The 23,370-nt window shown below is 42.3% G+C and overlaps 2 protein-coding genes across 3 annotated transcripts in view; both read right to left on the bottom strand.

The window, feature by feature from the left end:
• LOC129171206 (transcription factor MafG) overlaps window positions 1–15,527 on the bottom strand; it is a 28,360-nt gene extending 12,833 nt beyond the window's left edge. The window contains exon 1 of the mRNA XM_054759638.1: window positions 14,701–15,527. The gene's annotated coding sequence lies outside the window, so the exon portion shown is untranslated. The remainder of the gene's footprint in view (window positions 1–14,700) is intronic.
• A 2,505-nt stretch (window positions 15,528–18,032) lies between these two features.
• LOC129171578 (pyrroline-5-carboxylate reductase 1, mitochondrial-like) lies at window positions 18,033–23,045 on the bottom strand. 2 transcript variants are annotated; one of them, XM_054760371.1, is made up of 8 exons: window positions 22,938–23,029; window positions 22,336–22,407; window positions 22,183–22,253; window positions 20,982–21,161; window positions 20,691–20,912; window positions 20,015–20,107; window positions 19,554–19,717; window positions 18,033–19,488 (listed from the first exon to the last, which is right to left on the bottom strand). In XM_054760371.1, exons 2-8 carry the CDS (start codon window positions 22,400–22,402, stop codon window positions 19,320–19,322), a joined length of 966 nt encoding a protein of 321 aa, XP_054616346.1. In that variant the 5' UTR covers window positions 22,403–22,407; window positions 22,938–23,029; the 3' UTR covers window positions 18,033–19,319. The 2 variants fall into 2 exon arrangements, with proteins under 2 accessions (XP_054616346.1, XP_054616348.1); XM_054760373.1 differs by having other exon boundaries at window positions 18,034–19,488; window positions 23,000–23,045.
• Window positions 23,046–23,370: the final 325 nt, after the last annotated feature.

Here is a 23,370-nt window from a genome sequence, read left to right as displayed (position 1 = left end):
GTGTGCGGAGTTGATGGTTGAAGCAAGTGAGGCAACCAGCAGAAGCGCTAGCTTATGGTGGGTCCAACTACAACGCTGGCGTTGTAACCATTGGCTCAGACAAGGAGCACGGTGGTGCAGGCAAGCCAAAAACAAAGCACAAGCTCCAAATGCCAAGACAGAAAGAGTGCAAGTACCGCAGTCAAAATTGAGGACATGGAGCCAACCTCTCGGAGCCCAGGGGTCGTGCAGATATAGCGACGCCTTTTTGTAGGTGCTTGCTGAATTTTTATGAATCGCCTGGAAGAATGCTGACAAATCAGTGCTGATTGCTTGTAGAGGGGAGACGTATCACACCCACAGGAAAGAGAAAACGCTGAGTGCGGCCACCCAGGTAAAAAGGGATGCGATACAGAAGGCGGAGAAGGCACGCGGATGGCCTATAGTGGGAAAACGCACAGTCGACACATTTTGGAGGAGCTTGGGAAGAAGAACATTCGGGGTGGGGGGGCAAAAGCACTGATCTCAGCAAGGACTGAAACCAAAGTGCCAATTAGGAAGTTGCAAAGTTGAACTGACGGGACGAGGGCAGCCCAGCCAACCTTTAAAAGCCGCCCCAAATGTATAGCGAGCACACAAAAGGTAGGGGCGGCTCAGGTGGAGCCTCAAGGGGGAGGGAACTCTGCTGGGATAAATGCTGATGTGACATGATAGGTCTGGCCTTGAGCCCGTGTCATGCTTTAATGATCTCAAGCCCGGCACGGGATCTCTCCAGGGGAGCCACTGCCAAGGATGGACACCATTAGCTGGGGGGGAGACCCTTTGTTGAGCGTCTGTGTGTTTTGCATCGCCCGATGAATATTTATCACCGTCTTTCAGCGCCTAAAGTGGGGGCGGGATAAAGATGCTCAGGAGGTGAATCCTCAAGGATACATCCAAGGGTCTTCCATCAACAGCTGTCTCAAAATGGCGGTGGGCTGCTGGTGGAGGGGGTGGATTTGTGGTGCTGGAGGTGTCACGCCTGGTGGCTCGGGGGCTGCAAGGGGAGCCATCCCCACTTGACAGCAGTGTAACAGGATTATCTGGGCCAAAAGAGCAAACAAAAAAACCCCAGCAACCTGCCTCCACATCCACATTACAACGCAGCCTGTCCCCTGAATACTAAACGCGGCCGTGGGGGCTGGGGGAGGGTTGCTTCTTGTGCGGACACGCTACACATCGGATCAGGAATCACGCACGCAGACGAGATTAGCCAAAACCACACAAGCACGCAGGAATTGGGCTTGTCATGATCGATTCTTGAAAAGCGGCGTCTGAACGCTCGGCGCCGGCAGCTCGCTAATGAAGTGAATAAAAAGCAAACAGCCGAGGAGCACGCTGATGAAAAAGAGCGCTTGTGTAGAAAAGCGGCATCCAAAGACAGGACTCCATTTGTACACGTCTACTTTAAAAAGGTCCTTCCTTCGCCAGGACCCACCAAAGGGCCCAAAAATAGACCAAATCATTTTTTCTCACTACTGTCACTTTGCGTCATTAATTTATACCGCGTCCATTTCCCTGGCTTTGGGTTTCAGAAGCTTCATTCTTAAGTGGCCCTTGAAATATCCTCACTCATTCTCCCCCTAATGACAAAAAAATGTCAGCTTCCCAAAAACTGCTGTAAAAATATTATACATTGTAGGGATGCTCCGATCAGGGTTTTATGCCACCGATTCCGATACGATCAACCAGGAGTGAAATTGGCCGATACAATCACATGGATTGTCACATTCAATACCAAAGACATATTTATACGTCTTTTACATGTTTTTACGCAGGGGATGACGCCACAAGGTGGCAGAAGTGCATTTGATAAGAGCTCGGCATGTGAATGGAAAAAACATACATGACAGGAAGGAGGAAGTGGAGGAACATGGAGGAGTACGCATGCACACGCACACACAGTTCAGTTCCAAATGTGGAAATTGTAAATAGTTCATGGTGTTATACTCGTAAATCAATTGAATCAATAGTTGTTTAGATATTTGAGCTGTCACAAAAGCAAAAAATCTGTGTCAAAGTCTTGTGTCTTTTCACAAAAAGCTGGTTTCCTCCCTGTTTTAGTTGGGAACTGATATTTTCCTGAAACTTACCTATGTTCTACTGCTGATTACTAAAGAAGGCAAAAAGGTAGAAACAAATTTTTTGTTCTGATGAAGATGGGAGAATATCTCTTTTGGTAGGTTCCATGTTTATTTCTGATGGGAAAAATTTATTCGCTTTTCAAACACTTCAGTTTTTTGATGGACAAAACCAAGATATCATTCAACACAGTCAAAATGCTTGAAAATAAAAAAAAAAACACTGAACGCACCCTGCTGTTGTTTACCCCACAAACAAACACTACTGTTATCCTTTTTTAAAATAACAAAATCTAGATATTCACACGGCTTCCCTGTCACTGCTCCTTGCGCCGGGCGCCGTTTAGCAAGCAATTTCAAAATGAATGCCTCTGATAGCTCCGGAAGAAGAAACAAAGGCTAGACGGGGATAAAGTTGGGAGAGAAAGTGAGAGAAAGGTGGGCTTGGGAGAGAGGAGGGAAGCTATTAACTACTAACTATTCAGAGCGTGAAATAAGGGTGACAGAATGCGGGAGAGGGTAAATCATTCAACTATCAGAGGCAAGTGAGATGGGAAAGACACAGCTGAGATGGGACACCTTTGACCAGCCCAGACCTTATAAGATTGCAACAAACGGTGGACAACCAATGCCCCCTGATACCGCGCTGCATGGCAGATGTAGGCCATCAGAGGAACTCCTCCAGAACATGCAATGAGGAAACTCTTGATATGTGCCGTTGAGGAATCAGGGAATTATTGCCACCTGCTGCATAATGTCACACAAGGGGAAAGACTGCACATTGCTTGTGATTAGACTCATTTATCAACGCTAATACTGGGTCACTGCAATCTGCAGCCTACATTTACTTCTTACTTTGCCAAGGAGAACTAACAATTATCCCCACGGTAGACCATTCTATTCATAATCACACGTCTACAGTGGGAGGAGCAGCTTTCTTGAGAGAAATGAACAAAAATGTCCAATGAAAGGCATGGGCCTCCATGTTTTTTTGTTTTTTTTTTAATTTATGTGAATTTCCTTTGTGTTTCGTGAGATACATATTTAGAGATACAGTAATCCTTGCCACTTTGTGCTCTGAATTTCATGACCACTCTATTCATGGTTGAATATGGCCTATTATTAGTCCAAAACGTGCATATTTAGGCAGATTGTACAGTATGTATTTTTTGCCCAAATTAAGCATTTTCCAATGGCTAGTAAAATACAAATACAAGGCATTCAGAAGACGCATTCAAAGACAATGTAATGATACAGTATGTAGTATTCTAAACTGAGCACTAGGTGGCAGAGAACACAGAACAAAGAACTCTCCCAATGCATTATGTCTACGATATTGGGTAATAGGAGTGTAAAGGTGACTATAGGGGTGTTATTTCATGTCTAGAGGGCTCTAAAAACAATGAAAGCTAAAGGGCTCTAATAATGTTAAAAACTGCATTTACAAGAAGAAACTTGGAATAGAAATTGGAAAAAAACAGCTGTCAGTTTATGAGAATAAAGTCATATTCTCATGAGAATATGATGAGGAAAAATGTAATTTTAGTCACATAGAGTTGCAATATTAAAGAAAAATACGTTCTTTTTTTCAAAGTCGTAATATTATGAGAAACAAAAAAAATGTTATGGGAAAATTTGGTTGTGGGGAAAAAACCCACAAGAGCAAAAATTGGGAAAAAGGACAAAGACTGAAGTTCATACCACTATTTTTCATCTTTTTCACCTACACAACTAGCTGGGATACGGTGTTTTCTCAGCATATCTACATGTGTTGCTTGCCAAAATATCAAAGTGGCAAAGTTGCATCCTTTCATTTGTCGCTGAAAAAAGTTTGGACACCCCTGAGCTAGGCTATAGTTATGGGACAAATGACTCCACGTGAAAGTTAATTAGCATGTGGTGTCCACATCACGATCGTTATCGCTGACATGCACGTATATTAGCCTGTATTCTTCATGAACTTAACATTGTGGAGTTGTGTTGCTTTTTTATGATGTGGCAAATAGGCAGGTTTTGAGTGCACCTCGACCTCAAATTTGGACTACCTTGACAGGTTTTTAGTTAGGAGAAAGTGTGATGTACATAGCTGCGGTGCTACGCCGCAAGTGGTGGACGGGCTGATCCACCAATAAATACTGACAACCAAAGTTGGTGACTATTCTGCTTCATATGAATTCTCATATTTCCAAAGCGAAACACAGCTTGACCCAGTATTTCAGAAAACGCTCCTCCAACCGTGTGATGGGTCATATCATGTGGAACGTTCATGTCTGGAATGTTTATGCAGGTCATGTGGGCTTTTTAAAGTGAAAACATGACTCATCAACCCTGAGGGAACTTCTCCCGTCAGTGTTAATGTGAGGCTGATTTAAGGGGACTCGACTTCGACTGGTTTGCATCCACCGACGTTTGGCCGCAAAATGTGTATTTTGATTTTTTTGTCCCCCTCCTGAGCTGAGCAGCTGCTGCTGTTTGCCGTGGAAGCCGGTTCTGTTGGTATAAGCAAGAGCAGAGACTTCATTGGGCCCACCTCCGTATATACCTGGAGGACTGGATTAAACAAGAGGGAGTTACAGCTTGGGATCCTTGGGTCTTGCACTGGCAGAGGAAGTGAGGGGTTGCAGGCAGCCCACTCGCTGGCAAAACACCCAGGAGCTCTGCTGGGCTGCTTGCATACGTTGCAAAACGTGACCTTAGAGCCGCGCAGACTGAACCAGAACCATGCAATGCCTTTTCATGTAATTGGAAGTGAAATAATTGCTCCTCACTGGAGCCAAGATTTTCCTGCATCTGAGGTTCAAGCAATCAAATACGACTGTGCATCAGAAAAAAACAAAAACAAATATGCTTCAGGAAATAATTGAGTTGTTGAACACATGTCTTTCTCTTTTCTGTGCGTTCTAAAGATATGAAAACAGCTAAAAAGAAGCAGCTACAAATGCACGTAATGGGATGCACCTATTCAGCCTTCTGAAAAAGCACCAACGAAGCTCCATTTCCATAATGTGAGCTGCAGATGAACCACATTGTTATTGTTATTGTTATTAACATTGTTACGCCCATAGAGCTACGTTAATGGCGTAGTGGAACGCCCGATCACAACAACGTATTTATACGTATTTTACGTTTTTTTGCGCGAGAGGCAAAAAGAGGTGATGATGCAACTACACACTTATGGATGTCACTTTTACAGCACTTTTAAGCCATAAAAACCTCCACAAGGGGGCAGAAGTGCATTTGATAAGAGCTCGGCGTGGATCATTTGTATGTAAAAACACACTCGACAGCAAGGACGAAGCGGAAGAGCATGGAGGGTGTAGTGTGCAGAAGGTCACGCATTGTAGGGAAATTTTAATGCATGCACATGCACACACACAGTTTAGTTCCAAATGTGAAAATTGCAAATAGTTCATGGTGTTATATTTGTAAATAAATTTTTATTTTGATGTGAAAATACCCTTTTTATGTTTTTTATGTTGTGGTATAGTTGTTTAGATATTTGAGCTGTCACAAAAGCAAAAATGTGTGTCCAAGTGAAAGTTGTGTTAGAAATGTCACAAAAAGCTGGTTTTCTGCATGTTTTAGTTGGAAACTGATATTTTCCTGAAACTTGCCTATGTTCTACTGCTGATTACTAAAGAACGGAAAAAGGTAGAAACAAACTTTTTTTTCTGATGAAAGACGGGAGTGTAATGTTTCTTTTGGTAGGTTCCATGTTTAGATAGCCATACAACACAATATTCTGTGTGCCTTGAAATATTAGCTTGCACAGAAAAGAAAAAGACATGTGTGTCGATGATGGGCAAAATTCCTAAAAAAGTGCAGTTTTTCCTAAAGCCTTTGCTTGGCCAATTAATCTGAAACTATTTTGGTATTCGATTAATCTTGTTTTTTTATATTTAAAAAAATGTAAATATCCTCTGATTTCAGTCTCTCAGATGTGAATATTTTTTATTCATCTTTGTATTTTAGGCAAAACAAGATATTCACACACAAACTGTTTGTGTTTACTTCATATTCATTTGGTCCGTTTAGGGCAGGGGTGAACTAAAAATCAAAAAATGGATGGGCCACTTTGATATTTGACATTTTGTAAAGCAACCCATTTACTGTAGATATGCTAGGAAGTGATATATACAGTAGTTCAAGAACAAACAGTCTGCATCTCAGTTTTGTGATTACAGCTGAAAAAGCGTATTATTTGGATGAACCTTTTCTCTTTAATGACACTTTTGTTTGTTTTGTGTTTGTTTTTCCATTTCTGTTTTTTTTTTATTTTACAAATATTTCCATCTTTTTCTCGTAATGTTATGACTTTATTGCCAAAACTGGCTAAAGAAAAACAAAATGATCAGAGGTCCAGTTTTTGTTTGAAGATGTGTAGCGAAGCCTACTTGTTTTTTTCCCCTCCATAGCTGTGAAGTAGCTGGCGTATACACGGGCGCTCCTCACCTAGCACCAGACGTCCACGAGGAAGGAGGAACTTCAAAAGCCACCATTTCAGCGCCTCCTTGCTCAAAAGTGGAGCAACGCCTTTGGTGCTCGCAAACAGGCTGTAGGGACACGTAATCAGCAGGAAAAAGTCCATTTTACATAAAAGGGGGCCTTTACATTTTCAAAAGGGGTGGCAACTCTCTGCAATGCTATCAGTCAACCAGGGGTATCCATACTTTTAGCCATCCACCAAGGACCACATGCTGAACAATGAAATGATGCAAGGGCCACTTTGATATATGCTAAAAAGTTCTATATGTTTAAAAAACCTGCATCTCAGCTTTGTCATGTACGTGAAAAAACATATTAGGATCAACTTCTTCTGCTTGTACTATTATGTCCTATTCTTGCCAGAATATTTGACTTTACAGTATTCCCATAATGTTTGAACTTTTTCCCTTTTTCCTCATATTTTAAATTACAGCTTTAAAACAATAACAGGTTATTTCTTTAACATTTCAATGCTACTAAAATGACATTATTTTTTTCCTCATAATATTGCAAGTTTATTCTCGTAAAATCGCCACTTTTTTTCTCGTTCCAATACGACTTTTTTCTCTTAATATTTTGACTTTATTTTCTGCTGTTTTTTTAATGTTCCAACTGTTTCAACTTTCTTCTTGTAAATGTTCTTGCAATTATGACATTATTCCCATAATACATAAGACTTTATTCTTGTGACATTATAACTTCTTTTGCAATCTAATTTTCCAAAAATTATTACAACTTTAAAAAAGTACACCCCTCTTTAATATTTCAACTTTATGCTACTGAAATTATGTAAATGTTTTTTAAGAAATAATATTACATTATTCTCATAAAATGATGACTTTTGATGTTAGATTATACGTTTATTCTCTTAATATTTTAACTTTATTCCTGTAAAATTACTGGAGATTTTTCCATTTTCACTGCGTTTTTTCTTCTTCTGATGATTATTTTTAATTTTCTTGTTAAATTACAGTTTTAGGATGTGGTGCGAGCAACAAAAAACCTGCCACGGGCCACAAATGGCCCCCTGGCTGCACTTTGGACACCCTTTCAATAAACCACGTACCATTTCCTCCCTATGTCATTACATCAGCCAAATGAGGTATACTGGTTTAGGACGTATTTACATCTGGGGATTGTTATGATATGCTGTGATGTATGATGGTCTTTTGATTCCAAAGGCGCGTTGATGTCATCATGATTGGAAACGTGAGAAAAGAAGCTCATCTCTAATCATAATCATAATAATAATATTAATAATAATAATAATAATCCCACTGCCACCACTCGGCTCTCATCGTGGTGAGTGACTGATGAGGTGTGCCCGCAGGCGATGGAGCCTCACACTCTGTGACGTGCCGTTAAATAAATATATAAATGAATAAACCAGGCCACACCCCCCGCCACCCTCCTCTCGCTCTCTCCAGAGTGCAATTTGAACCAATAAAACACACATTCAGTACACCAAGAAATGGAGCTCAAGCCTTCCTAATGTGTGGCGGCGCATGCTCTTTAATTTCCTCTAATGTTTTTTGAGTGTGAACTTAAAGCAGAGGAATAAATGACAAAGCCTATATAATATCAAAGAAGAGGTGTCCCGCAGAACCTATTCCACCCACAGAGGAGCTTTGTTATTCTTTCTTTAGCATGACACAGAACCCCCCCTGCTGTACACACATGCCGGTATATTTGTTGCAAAATGCCAAATCCAACTCCAAATAAAAGCAAAACGTCGGTGACACTTGTCGCTTTGCTTCTCAAGAAGCTGAAAGAAGCTGCAAATGATGAGTGGTGACTGACATGAAAGCCACTTTTGCGTCTACAGTACCTGCATATTTGAAAGCAGGAGCCGATACAGCTGAAGGCGCTCAACGATCTGCCTGAGCTCCTTTCCTATGTGGGTTATACACTTCTTATCTTAGAACAAGGTCTCACTATCTTTAACCTCCTCAGGAAATCATTTACATATCCACTCCATCAAAACAGCCATGTTTTCCCAAAAAGGACGACTCGGTCCAGGATAATCGGTCCAGACATTCATAGACAGGAGTCACGCAAGAAACTACCATGGCACCAGTGAGAATGATATGCGCTAAAAACACTGAAAGATACCGCGGGTTAGGCTTTAAAAATGTAGTCCACACGCAAACGTGGGTTTTCGTCCTTGAAAACCAGAGTGGAGAATTTCAAAAACTCTGGCTGCAGCGTTTGTGTGCAGACAGGTAAAACTCAGCGTTTTCGTTTGCGTGCGTAAGAAATGTGCGACATTATCTCATGTTTTTAAACCTCATTATGGACTTACAGGAACGGACTGGTCAATTTACCGGTTGATCTATGCTCCTGCCCTCACCTGTGGTCATGAGCTTTGGGTAGCGACCCAAAGGACAAGGTCGTGGGTGCAAGCGGCCAAAATGAGTTTCCTCCGTAGGGTGGCTGGGCTGTCCCTGACAGATGAGGAGAGAAGCACTGTCATTGTCATCCAGGAGAAACCTGGAGTAGAACCACTGCTCCTCCGCGCTGAGAGGCATCTGGTCAGGATGCCTCCCGGATGCCTCGCTGGGGGCACGTGCGACCGGTAGGAGGCCTCGGGGAAGACCCAGGACACGTTGGAGAGACTATGTCTTTCAGCTGGCCTGGGAATGCCTCGGCACCCGACAGGAGGAGCTGGACAAAGTAGCCGAGGAGAGGGAAGTCTAGGCTTCTCTGCTGCCCCCACGACCCGACCTCGGATAAGCGGAAGATGGATGGACGGATGGTAAATGCACTTTCACTTGTATGGCACTTTTCTACCTCCAGGGTACTCAAAGCGTTTGCTAGGGGTGACCTGAGCTGATATTGACGTTGTCTATCGGGCCGATATCAGCAAAAAAACAAGTAAACCTCCTGATAATGGTACTCTGATACAAGCACGTCTATCCAGCAGCAGCCCACGTGATCACAACAGCGTGAGCTAACTTATTTAGAGTAGGAGTGATATCGGCCGTGTGTATTTTTAGAAAGACGTTCCAGCTGAGTGCAATGCTTGTCATGCACATGTTTGCTGTTTAATACAAACAAACTCATTGCGCATTTGAAGCAGCGTTACACGGAAAACTCCCACGGGATGACAAGAAGTCGTTAGCTATGACAGAAAAGATGACCAGCCCCGTCGGCAGGGTGGGGCATCGAGTCTCGCGCATCGATGGGAACCGGGACTAATGTTCCGATTCTCCCGAGATCGTTAAAAAGTTGTTATTTCGATTCCTAGTTCCGATGCCCACTTCGCCGACCACTTAGCCACGATCACCAACGAAGAAGAAGCCGGCCGGCGAGCACCAGCGAAGGAGAAGTGGCTAAAAAGTTTGGCTTAACTTCAGAAAAAAGTGCTGTAGGCTCAGTGCAACATTGGTTCAACATTGATTCATGTTCACGCATTCATGGTGTCGACATAACACAGTACTTCATCTTTTGATGTGCTACGTCGGACTTCCTCTAAGCAATCAGAATCAAGGAAGTGAAACAATAATTGACGTCTGTCTGATGCCTCAAATGGAATGCTTAAATATTTATAAATTGCTTGAAAATAGCCCCAAAAGAAATTCATAGTAAAGTTGATAAAAAGTTCATACCATTACAAAATTCATGGAGAAGTTCATACATTTCCTCCAAAAAGAACTTTGGTTTGCCCCCTCACTCCTACCATGCAAACTTTTATGACCCTGCTTCTTAAAAGCATCAGAATCGAAAATCATTGGGAACCGGAATGAAAACAAGGAATCGGAATCGGACCCAGAATCGATCAAATTCAAATGATGCACAACCATACCTGTGGGTGGTGAGTAAAGTCAGGTTTAAACACTTAATTGAGCATCTCAAACTTCGCTATGTGATACCTAGCTAGCCACCACTACATTGTGGATAAAACTGTTACCCCCCCCTCGATGCTTAAAGAAGTACATTTTTCACACCTTGTTGCTGATTATTGTTCTCTCGGTAATATCACTTGATTGAGCTTTTCTAACATTCACCACTACAAAATACTGTAGGTCCTAAAAGGATGTATGATTTTTGTTGATGATACTGGACCGATATCGGCAATACAGCAAACATTCAAGGCTGTAACATCGGTATCAGATCGGAAGTAAAAAGTTGTATGAGGACACCCCTAGCGCTTGCTTTACCTATTGATGAGCATTAGGAGCAGCTGGGGGTTCAGAATCTAGACCAAGAATACGATACGGATATGGATAAGGTAACGGTTTCATTTATGTCAACATGCGTCCAAGTTACATTGGAATACAGTACATCACATCATACAGCTCGCAGTTACACATGCCCAAAAGAAGTAGGAAGGAGCAAAGCTTATTTAATCCCAACCCCCATCCGTTTCACATGAACTGCAATACATTTGTTCACTTCCTGTATTCAAATGTAGTCTTTGCTTTTTAAAATACTGATAAGGTAATGGAACAATGTGGTCAAATAGTAAATAATAGTCACCATAAATAATTCATATAGCAGTCGTAATAAATAATAAGAAGTATAAAATAGACATAACAGATGAGTTAGTCACGAGTGTTGCGTTTTGTACACAGTGGCTCAGGACTCTTCTTCCTTGTCTTTTACAAACATCAACTGCTTGTGTTGTGTCTTGAAAATCCCTCATATTAGTGCACTGTTTGAGTTCCTTGCTCGATCCGTTCCATAATTTGATTGCACGTACTGAAACGCTGAAGGTTTTTAGCGTCGTTGTTGCGTATAAGCGTTTTAAGTTGAGTTTTTCCCTGAGGTCATATTTCTCCTCTACTTCAACATGGTTACGGGAGGACTGAGGACCCAACCGGCAACCCTCAGCTTGGGAGACGACCACCCTTAGCACTGCTGCTTGGTTTCGTGCAGCGCTGGACATGCATGCGCGCATGGGCGATTCAAAAAACTGATTCCTAAGATTTTAAAGTTAATGCACACACCATTGTAGAATCTGTCAAAATTACTGTGGATTTTTCCATTTTTGCTGTTATTGTAGTTTTTTATTTTTGTAGTTTTCTTGTTAAATTCTATTTTTAAAATGTGCCACGAGCCAATAAAAAAAAAAAACAGCCGCGGGCCACAAAAGGTGCATGGGTGGCACTTTGGACACTCCTGATCTGGCTGAACAGAAACTCTAAAGTCTTGGTCCTCCAAGAAGAGTGGGAGCAATTAGAGATGCAAAGCGACGACCGGCTCCATATTTTCTTCCATTCCTTCTGAAAACACACGGCGGGCACTAATGAACATGCCAAATCTCATTTAAGTTCCAAGCAGAGAGTCATCAAACACACTTGCCGCTCTATGGAGTTGAAAGTATCAGCAGCGGGCATATCGCAACGCTTAGCAATCACACTTGCAAGAGGTTTCATCACCAACAATCCCGCCCTGTTGCAAGGAACGAGGGAAAAAAATTATATTGATCTCGCTCTCCCTTGCTTCCAGGCATTTCTCCCGTGAAGCTTAAGCAGCACTTTTGTGGACAAATCCCACGTTTGTGTTCCTTTCTGGAGGCTATTAATTGTCCTGAATAGGCGTAAACTACTCCCCGGGCGCATCTGTGTGTTGGCCATACAGAGGTGTTATGGGCCACAAGCTGTGCAGAGACTCTTGCTTTGTGTTTCGTCAACCGTACATAAAATTCTAGAGCCGCGCATGCAGTATCCCACCCTTATTTTCGCCTTAACACCTCCATGTAAGAGGTAATAAATCTCTGAGCTGATGTCCACCACTACCTGCCTGCAACAGCACACCTCTGGCAGCTGCACAAGCTCTTACACGGGTCCTCATCTATTCTTGTTACCTGCACAGGAAAGGCAGCGACGGGGCTTTATTGCAAAGCCGAGCACCTGCCTTCTAAACACATTTAAATGCAACACGCGCACACACACACACGCGAGCACAAGGACGATGATGAAATAAGTTGGCTAGGCGAGCAAGAAGGGGGGAAACTTCTATCTGCCTATAAATGCTCAACAGTTTTCAAGGTGACTTTAAAAATGTTTTTTTTTTTTTTTTTTAAACGGCACCGAGATTCTCCGTGGATAATTCATTACCTGCCCTCCATGCAGGCTAATGGGCTGAAAATGTCATCATGCCACTCGCGGGGGGAGACAAGAGCATCTGCCAAATCAAAATATGAGAAATGGACTGTTAAATTGTGTTAAATCTTTGCCCGTGTTTAGACAACACAAAGACAAGAACATACAAAGGTAAAAATAATCAAGTAAAAAAAAAAAAGAGATTTTTGTGTGTGTGATATTACAAGAATAAAGTTGTGCTCAAGTCATATCGTTGCAAGAATAGAAGTAAAAAGGCAATAATACAAAAAAAAGGGAATATATTTTTAGAAGAGTTTTAAGAAACTTAAGATAGTTAAGTTGTGGTTTTCGTCCACATCACATTACGATTTTATTCAAAGGAGACTTTCATTCTTACAAAAACAAATCAACTTTTTTCCCCCACATACTCTTAACAGTTTTTCATAATAATGTTACTTTATTCTTGTAAAATTTGGATTTTTCTTCCGATAAAATTAAAACTTTTTTCTCATAATGCCACCTTTTTTTTCATTATGTTTTTATTCACGTAAAATTCAGACTTTTTGTTCATATTAATTTTTTTTGCTTGTGCAACTACAGATGTTTTTCTTTTTTGGGGGTAAAATTGCCAGTTTATTATTCTTGCAATACTCTGACTTCCATCCATCCATCTTCTATGCCACTGATCCTTACTAGGGTCGCAGGGGTAAGCTAGAGCCTACCCCAGCTGACGTTGGGCGACGGGGGGGGGTATAGCCTGGACTGGTCGCCAGTCCAATACGAATACTAATTTTCTCTAAAATATTATTTTTTAACAAAATTACAAATATTCTCATAAAACTGTAATGTATTGCAACTATATTTGGACATAATTCATGGTCCCCGACTTTATTCTTGTATATATTTTTTAATACTCCGTTCCACCAAAAGACCTCATTATACAGTCCACATGTATATTATGTGTATTGTAATATTGTGACATTTTTTTACTTTGTTGTATTTGTAATATTACAATTACAGCTTTAGCCCTTTTCTCCTGACTTTTCTCGTTTCTCCCAGTAGTACTACTACTTTCATCTTGTAAAATGACAATGACTGTATTGATGTGAATATAAGAGGGGAAAAAGTCTGAGAAGACAAGGTTGTCTTATATTCACTCAAACCAACAGTTGACATGAAATGACTTTGCCTCCGGAGCTTGTCTTCCTGTCACTCCCACACATAAACCAGTGACCTGGAGAGAGACGTGCTGTGGAAAAAAAGCCTCAAAGGTTGATAGCAAGTTGGCAAACAACAGAGGAGGAGTTTGATCACCAAACAACTGCTAAGAAATGTTAATAAGACACGACCACTGGAATATGACGCTGAAAACATGACTTTTACATTTTGATTTTTGTGTGTGTTTTCCAAAATGTGGTGTGGTGAAAGAGGGCTTGTCTTACAGGATATATTTTGACTTAATTCCCCTGCATTCCTGTGCTTCCAAGACTTTATTAATGTCATGTTATATCCTTCAGACATCGTCATGCTTTTAACTTCCCATACATTCCAATAATAAATGCACATGACCCAGATATGACAGCCACGCGTTGCAGAACTCCATTATCCTATCGTGATATACTGCTTAGCATGCATTTTTAAATGCATTTGACAGCTATGGGCACTCAAGTCTGAATGCACTAACACCCTGGCTGAGCACTGCTATAAAGACAACAAAGAGACATTATGATAAATGCACGCTGGCCATCACTTGATGCTCATCGTGGTTTGCTATCAACCCGCATCTCGACCCACCTCGGAGGCGATAAACATCGATGATGCTATATTTGGGATGCTATTGTGATGATTCAGCATGCTGCAAATAACGCTGTTAAAACAAAAGACGTCTGCTTTTGCTTTTGGCCATTGTTCCGATGCGAGGCGATGGGTTCAATGAATCGGCGTTTCGGTGGGGTGGAGGGGGGGGGTCAACTTGGATATGGTAAGGAGAAAACAATAAAGAATGGAATAGGAGGGGGCTTCGATTTAAGGCTTCGGTGGGGATGTCATGAGAGAATAAGGCGACCAACCTGGCTCCTGCTGCTGCTGCTGCTGCTGCTGCTGCTGTGACGGTCAATCCTCAGCCTCTCGGTTCGATCGCTCTTTGCTCCCTTTTGACGGCGAGGTGATGAAGCAGCAGGTTCGCATGAGTTGACGCTAGACGGTTGGGGACGCCGACAAGCAGCTTAGTTGGACACTTTGGACATTCCACGACTCTGTCCACCCCGTTCCCTAGCCCTTTTACGCGTCAAAGTAAGTGTCAAACAACTCCCCGCCTACTAATAAACAAGCCGCTGAAAGGAAGGAAGAGAGAAGGAAGGGAAATCCCCGCGCGTTCTCAGCAGCCGTCTAAAAAATGAAGGCGAGAGAGCCTAAAATCGAACTGCTATTGAAATCAGTTAGATTGTGTACAAAAGATTAGCTTCCGTCTCAGCCCGGTGGGAGAAAATTTGTTGTCCTTTCACAGCCACCGACACAGCACACTTCCGCTACGTTTCTTCAGTCTAAAAGCGCCGTAGCGCGTGAGGTGAGCATGAGCTCTTACATTGAAAGGCCCAGTCACGCCACAGTCGTGCTGGCGTCACGCGTGGCCAAGCTAGGTGGCTAATCCGCGAGGCTAACAGCGGGTCAGGCTGTCAAAGAAGCCGAAAGCGAAGGCATGCACAGTCAGCACAACAACACCGAGCTCATCTGACGCGGGAGTTACGTTTTCCTCAACTTGTAGCCCTCAGTGACCTCTTCTCGAAGCGACGCGAAAACACGAGAGGCACAGTTTAGTGTTTTGGAAGACACTTTGTGAAGGAGCGCTCTGACTACAAAAACAGAGAAAAACGCCAGCTCGCTCGCTTTCCTTGTTGTTGATTCCTTTCTCTTGTATCGCGTCATCGTGTTTGGTCATGTGACTTCATTCATGAAGACACGCGTGGGTCACATTTTTAACAAAAAAATATACCATGTATCGCACAATATGTATGACAGGAACGGTTTAGTTTACTTACGTGTTTACAATTGCACATTCAAACGTCCGACACGGAGTTGGAAGAAGATGATCGTATTTAATCTTCCCCCTTTTCCACATCTCGGCACTTACTGATTCCTTCACACTACGATCCTCGAACTCAGGGGTGTCCAAACTTTCCAAAATGAAACGACGCGGGGGCACTTTCATAACAGGCTGAAATGTTAAGTAATTAAATATGTATGGAAAAAACAGTCTGCACGGCAACGTGGTGACCAAATGTATTATTATTATTATTATTATTATTATTAACATTTCAGCTTTTTCCTCATTACATAATGCAGTGTTGCTTTTTTTCAACTTTTGCTGTTAGTTTTCGATTTTAAGAATGAACTTTGGACTCCCCTGCTTGAATTGATGAACTCTGACACCAATTTGTTTATTTGCGCTGCTATTCTTGTCCCTTGCCGCTTTGCACTTTGAATTTCGCAGCTTCACTCTATCACGCTTTTTAAAAAATATATATTCATGAATGAAATATTGCCTATTATTTGTCTAAACCTAAGCATGGCTAAGCAAATTCTATGGTTTTTTTTGGCCTAAATTAGGCATTTTCAAGCATAAAAATGGATAAGTTAAATAAGATACAAATAAAAGGCATTCAGAAGACGCATCCAAAGATTTTGTGATATGTAGTATTCTACACTGGTCACTAGGTGTCAGTAATGTTACACTGATGAGACAATATAGCCACCACAGGAAGTACTGTACTGAATAGAAAGTAAAAAAAAAGATCTACTCTGCCAGTGCTGACGTGTCTATATTATGTCTACTATATTGGGTAATAGGAGTGTAAAGGTGACTATACGGGGGTTATTGTGTGTATTGAGGGCTCTAATAATGTTAAAAAACGGTATTTAGAAGGTTGTAAATACGTTTTCTATGCTCTAACTACCAAAGTATTTGGTTGATAAATAAGGAGAAATTCCCTTATCATGGTCAGGTCAACCGCGATATGCCTCACATGCCAATTTTTTTAGGTACAGCTTCATAAAACCAACTTAAAATGTAAAAAAGTATTTGCAATTATCCTCACATCTTGCGGCTTCTTGTGCTCGATTTGTTTTGTGTTGCTGTGTTTTAGTAAGTGATACTGTATCAACAGAGAGAGTAAAGGACAGACTATCAAGGAGACCTCACAGCGTATAGGAAGTATATTTGCAGACAGTGTTTGCATACAAGACAGCACAGTGATAGAGTGGCAAGTACATCAGCGTCACACTCAGGAGATTGAATGCCTGTGGTATCATTGCTGTGTGGAGTCGTGTGCTGTGGCTTCCTCCCATATTCCAAAAAATGCATATGTGTTAGGTTCACTGGAGACTCTAAATTGTACATAGAAGTGAATGGTTGCTGGTCTACATGTGGCCTGTGACTGACCGGCCCAAAGGCAGACAATTCCATTTACTTCAGTTCAATTTTATTTACACAGCGCCAAATCACAACAAATGTTTTCTCAAGGGCACTTTGCACATGAGGTCCGTCCATGTTCACGCTCCTCATAAATGAAAACTGGAACCAGCGGAGGAAGCAGTTGGCGACGGAGAAGAGGAAAAACTCCCTCTGCGAGAGAAACCTTGAACAGAACCCAAGCTCTGTGAGGAGGCTGTCTGTCTCAAGCATTTGAGTCGGGATAGAAAAAAATCGAGTAGCGGGATAGTTGGTGGACCAAGTGAGAAAACGGGAGTCTTAGTCCGAGGGACAGGGAGGCGTATCGTGAGAAAAGGGCTCCGTCTATCTCTTTTTAGTTACTTTTAACTCATTCAATACCGAAGATGTGGTCGTACGTTTTCATAAACCCAAGCGACGTATTTATGTCTTTTACATTTTGGTTTGGTTTGGTTTGGTTGAGTTTATTTGAACATGAAGGTTCCAATGGAATACATCTCATGAATCATTTTTCATAGTTCCACATGTCCAAAAGGAGTAGAAAGAAGCAAAGTTTATTTAATCCTACCCCCCATCTATTCTACATCTAGTACAGTACATGTTGTTCACTTCCTGCAATCCATGTCATGTTTTCTGTGGTAATCAGGATTATAATACATAATAGATGACAGTAAGACAAAAAAAAAATGACTCTATAAGTTAAATATGAATAAAGAAAGTTTTTTTTTCATTTTTTCCTTTTCTTTTTTTTCCCTTCCCCCTTTTTTCTCTTTTCTTTTTCTCCTCCCCTTTCCTTAAAAAAACAAAAGCAAAAATATATATATATATATATATATATATACAGTATATACATATACACTGCTCAAAAAAATGAGAGGAACACTTGGAAAACACATCAGATCTAAACTGGGGGAAAAATGATGTTGAATATGTTTCCTGATAATAAGTGGGTGATGTATTAGTAACAAAATGATGCCACATCATTTGATAGAAATGAAAATGATCACCCTATAGAGGGGGGAAATCAAAGACACCCCAAAAATGAAAGTGAAAAAATGATGCAGCACACTGGTCCATTTAGCTAAAATGTCATTGTAGCAACTCAAAATGATTCTCAGTAGTTTGTGTGGCCCCCACGTGCTTGTACGCATGCCTGACAACGTGGGGGCATGCTCCTAATGAGACTACGGATGGTGTCCTGGGGGATCTCCTCCCAGATCTGGACCAGGGCATCAATGAGCTCCTGGACAGTCTGAGGAGCAACCTGGCGGCGCCGGATGGACCTAAACATAATGTCCCAGAGGTGTTCTATTGGGTTTAGGTCAGGTGAACGTGGGGGCCAGTCAATGGTATCAATTCCTTCATCCTCCAGGAACTACCTGCATACACTAGCCACATGAGGTCGGGCATTGTCGTGGACCAGGAGGAACCCAGGTCCCACCGCACCAGCGCAGGTTCTGACAATGGGTCCAAGGATTTCATCCCGATACCTAATAGCAGTCAGGGTGCCGTTATATAACCTGTAGAGGTCTGTGCGTCCTTCCAGGGATATGCCTCCCCAGACCATCACTGACCCACCACCATTTCTATCAAATGATGTGGCATCATTTTGTTACTAATACATCACCCACTTATTATCAGGAAACATATTCAACATCATTTTCCCCCCAGTTTAGATATGATGTGTTTTCCAAGTGTTCCTCTAATTTTTTTGAGCAGTATATTTGTCCAAACAAATGTACCTTTAGTTGTAGCAGGCATTCAAATGGATTAATAAACTGAAAGTTGCTCTCATCATTTTTTCCATGACTGTATTTTAATAACTGAATTAGCAGAGGGAGTAAAAAACAGAATATTAAGAAGACCTCACAGTGTAAAGTTTATGTAGATCCTGTATACTGTATACTTTGCAGTATTTGTATAATGGACAGTACAGTGATGTAGTGGTAACTATGTCAGTGTCACGCTCAGGAGATAAAATCTCCTTTGGAACATTGCTGTGTGGAGTTTGCGTATTCTCACCATGCTTGTTTACTGCGGCTCCCCCCCCCACATCTCAAAAACATGCAGAAATGTTCACCATTTCTTGTCAAAAAGCACCCATTTAAGAATAACATGTTAAAAATATGTAGGCATCGTCCCATTTTTCTTCATTCTCGTCGACAAAACAATCCACAAGCAAATGCTTCCACCACCTAACAGGATGTGCAACACGCCCTTTGCAAAACAATCCAATTCAAATCAGTTCTTCTTTATTCTTGGTTTGTTATTGTTGAAGATGCTGATACCGCGTGATCTGACTCCAACAGCCTCCACAGTCACCCCTGGCTGCTGCATTACTTTGTCCAGGGTTGTCTTCTTGATGGCCGCCGGAGAGATCTTCTCCTGGTCTGCCAATGACTGAAGCTCCCTTGGAACAAACTTTAACTTTCAACATCAAAACAATATGATTCGCTCTTCGTTTGTTCCAGTTACCTCGTCCTAACGCAGGAGGCCTCCACCGCGTTGATGAGGAGGCTGCGGAAGCCGCCGCTTTCCATCACGTGCAGTGCGTGAATGGTGGCGCCCCCTGGTGAGCACACGTTGTCCTTGAGCTGCCCGGGGTGCTGCTCCGAGTCCAGCAGCATTCGAGCTGCCCCCTTTGAGACAAGAAGATCCAGAGATCGTATCAGCTGAGCGCCAATTATGCCATTTGTGTCGAGTGACACATGATTTGTAGTCACATGATTTGGTCTGACGGGCACAATTAACCACTGTGGATGCTGAGCAAAGTGCAACACGTAGTGGTACAGGTGGGTATAACAGTAGTGTGCCTGCAAGCTGTTTGAGCTTACCTGCACATTTTTATATTCTTATCAAGTTCTTCAAATTGGATTACACTGTACACACAAGATGTCATTCACACATCATTCCTGTATGAGCCACAATGCACATACCAGCATGGCTTGGGCTCCGAGGCGTACGGCAAGTCTCCGGGGCAGACCCATTTTCACACCTCCATCAGCAAGGGCATCCACAGCCGTGAACGCCTGGAAGACCACAATCAGGGTTAGAGTTGATTTTTTTCATTGAGATTTTTGTAGCTGAAATTATTTGAAACCTAATTTTTTTAAATTCTACACATAATGTAAACAAACATCCGTCTGTCCAATCACACACACACACCACACCACAAATGTAAACATCTGTCTTTCCATTCACACAGACAAACACAGACAATATGTGAATATTTGTCTCTTCACATAAAAACCATCATGTAAACATCTGTTTGTCTATCGACACACAATGTACACACCTGTCTATGCACACACCATGTAAACAGCTGTGCATTCACATAAATAATGCAAACAGCTGTCTGTCTAGTCACATACACGCATCATGTACATATATGTCTGTCTGTCTATTCACACACAGACACGTAAACAGTTGTCTGCACAGTCACATATTGCACACACACGGTGTATGTAAACATCAGTCTGTCTATTCACATACACACACAATGTAATAACCTGCCTGTCCATTCACACATAAACATGTGAAAGAGGCCTCGGATTTATGAACCTGTTCGCTATGGCTCAAAATCAATACCCCAACATCAACAAAGTGACTCACATAAGCTGGGCCACTGCCACTCAGGCCCGTTACGGCGTCAATCAGGTCCTCCTCCACCTCCGTACAGTATCCGACACTGGCCATCAGCTGCTCTAAGAGCTTTCCATCCTCCACCTGTGCATGGGTACCCGTGGCATACACAGTAGCCCCTTCACGCACAACCACTGGAGTGTTGGTCATGCAACGCATCACCTTTGGATTCGTGCGGTACTGCAGTAGCTTCTGCAAACGGATACACTCCTTAGGATTTGACGTGCAGATAAATTGACATAAACCTGCATAGCGACTTGCCTTCTCGATGGAGCTGATGGTGACACCTGCGGCACAGGACACAATAAGGTGACGATCCTCGATGTCCGGTCCGATTTCGTCGAGCACAAAAGGAATGATATGGGGCTTCACCGCCAGGAAGAGGACGTCGCTCTTGTTCACCGTCTCTTTGTTACTGGTCGTGAAATGCACACCTAATTTCTGCACACATTGATATATTTACTATCAAGCTCCACACAATGAGATCATATTGTATGAATATGCAGATGACACCACAGTTATAGGCCTCATACGCGACGAGGATGAAACATCATATCGCGACGAGGTCAAACACCTAGTACAGTGGTGTGCAGTCAGTAATCTTACACTCAACATATCAAAAACCAAAGAACTCATAGTGGACTTCAGGAAAAAGGCAGGCCAGCACATCCCCATCTGCATGAATGATCAGGTAGTGGAGCGGGTTGACTCCTTTCGTTTTTTAGGCACCACCATCCATCAGTCCCTGTCATGGAACCTGAACACCAGTCTCATCATTTCAAAAGCTCACCAAAGATGACACTTTCTCCGACAGCTGAGGAAATTTGGGGTCAGTCAAACAGGCATGATCCATTTCTACCGCGCCACAATAGAAAGCGTGCTCACCTTCTCCATCCTGGTCTGGCAATACCACCAGCCAAGATAGGCAACAGCTGGAGAGGGTGGTAGGCAGGGCCTCTAAAATCATTGGCCACAATCTTCCCACATTAGCCTCACACTACAACACCAGAATTGCCAGGAAAGCCAAGAACATCACCTCCGACCCCACTCACCCAGCACACCATCTATTCACACTCCTACCATCAGGTAGAAGGTACCGGAGCATCACATGCAAAACCACACGTTCTAGGGACAGCACCTACCCACAAGCCATCCGCCACTTGAATATGCGCTAACACTTACTGGACTCCACTACCGACCTGCTACCTCTTCTGCTTATTTTGCACGCTGTTACTCCAGCAGCCCCGTACAACCATGCACTTTTACCAATGCACTTTTTCAATGTTCGTACGCTGTCATTCCTGTCTTCTATGTGCTGTTTTTGACCCCTCCTTAGTTTTGTTTCTCGAGTTGTATTGTCGTAATTGTATTGTCAAACTGTGAGCACACCAAATACATTCCTAGCAACTGTATACCTATACTGTTGATATGGCTAATAAACTTGAAACTTGAATGTACCCACCCGGAGTCCCTGGACTGTTGGGAGATCTGTGTCTGGGGAACTTGCTGTGATTTTGTGGCTGGCAATTACACCTGAGCACAAAGACAAACACGTTTTCTACTGTCTGACTGCAATCAGCACAAATCAAATGTGAACAGTCGAGGTGAAACATACCTGCAGCGGTGAAACCTCGCACCAGAGCATGGGCCACCTGGCCTGCTCCTATGAAGCCCACGCTCATTCTACCTGCCAATGAACGCAGATTTTAATGAGGAAGTGGACATATACATTATATAGCAAATAATAAATAACACTAATATCAAATAACGGCCGCCAGAAAACCCTCCCACCCTCATATGACAGGAGCACTGCTGTTTTTAAAGACCCACTGCCAAAAAACAATCGTCAAAGATCCTCTATTTTACAAAACTGTTTTTAAGAATCTGCGCCAATAATGTTGCAAATTTTTAACTGAACTCCTGTCGCCTGTCTGACGTCATTCCCGGGCAGGAATTGGCCTGCGGACCACGAGTTGAATAACTCTGGGCTTATGGTATAGCAAATCTCCTTCAAAATAATACAGGTATTAAAACTATTCTTTTTTTCTTCACATTTTTTAGAGTGCAATTCTTATTTGTGAGTAAATCCCCAGTAACCATTCAGCGTTAGCTATTAATCGCATTTGACAACGATGTTATAGTTGTAAACAAACTCTTAACGTTGCTTCCCAGAGTTAAAAACATTTCTCCCACATTTACCATGAGAGACATACTTACAAATACAAAGGCGAAATCCCGAAATACAGAGGCTAACCCAGTAGAAATACTTTAACACTTACAACGTAGCTCTTGTGCGGCTGTACTCTACTTGAGGACAGAACTTTTGACTGACAGGTGCGAGAACCAATGAATTTGCATATTTTGTTACCGTGATACATAACAACCCAATCAGTTTCACGATGATAAGCTTAAGGCGGGCTCTTTAAAAGCCAGATAACCAGTTGCATCAGTTTTATGCCGCAGGGAAGAAACGCACATTCCGGCCTGGTGGCTCGATGCTAACATCTGCTGGCGAAATGTACAAAAGACAACTTTCATGTTCTACGAAACAAAGTAGTAAGTAAAAAGAAAACAATTATTGATTCATTGTCGAGATGAATTAACGTCTGAAAGGGCTAACAAACTTGATAAGCTGAACAGAGTGTTGCTA

Source organism: Dunckerocampus dactyliophorus, chromosome 18, assembly GCF_027744805.1.
Source record: "Dunckerocampus dactyliophorus isolate RoL2022-P2 chromosome 18, RoL_Ddac_1.1, whole genome shotgun sequence".
In the NCBI taxonomy this organism is placed as follows: domain Eukaryota; kingdom Metazoa; phylum Chordata; class Actinopteri; order Syngnathiformes; family Syngnathidae; genus Dunckerocampus; species Dunckerocampus dactyliophorus.
The sequence above is the reverse complement of the archived record's forward strand: the minus strand, read 5'-3'. Positions and strand labels throughout refer to the sequence as shown.

Bases quoted from the DNA above. Each gene is read 5' to 3' on its own strand.
- LOC129171578 (XM_054760373.1), bottom strand. From the start codon at position 22,402: ATGAGCGTGGGCTTCATAGGAGCAGGCCAGGTGGCCCATGCTCTGGTG. The intron at 22,254-22,335 runs GTATGTTTCACC...CTTTGTGCTCAG, and splicing joins GCGAGGTTTCACCGCTGCAG to GTGTAATTGCCAGCCACAAA. The intron at 20,913-20,981 runs GCAAGTCGCTAT...ATCCGTTTGCAG, and splicing joins CCATCAGCTCCATCGAGAAG to AAGCTACTGCAGTACCGCAC.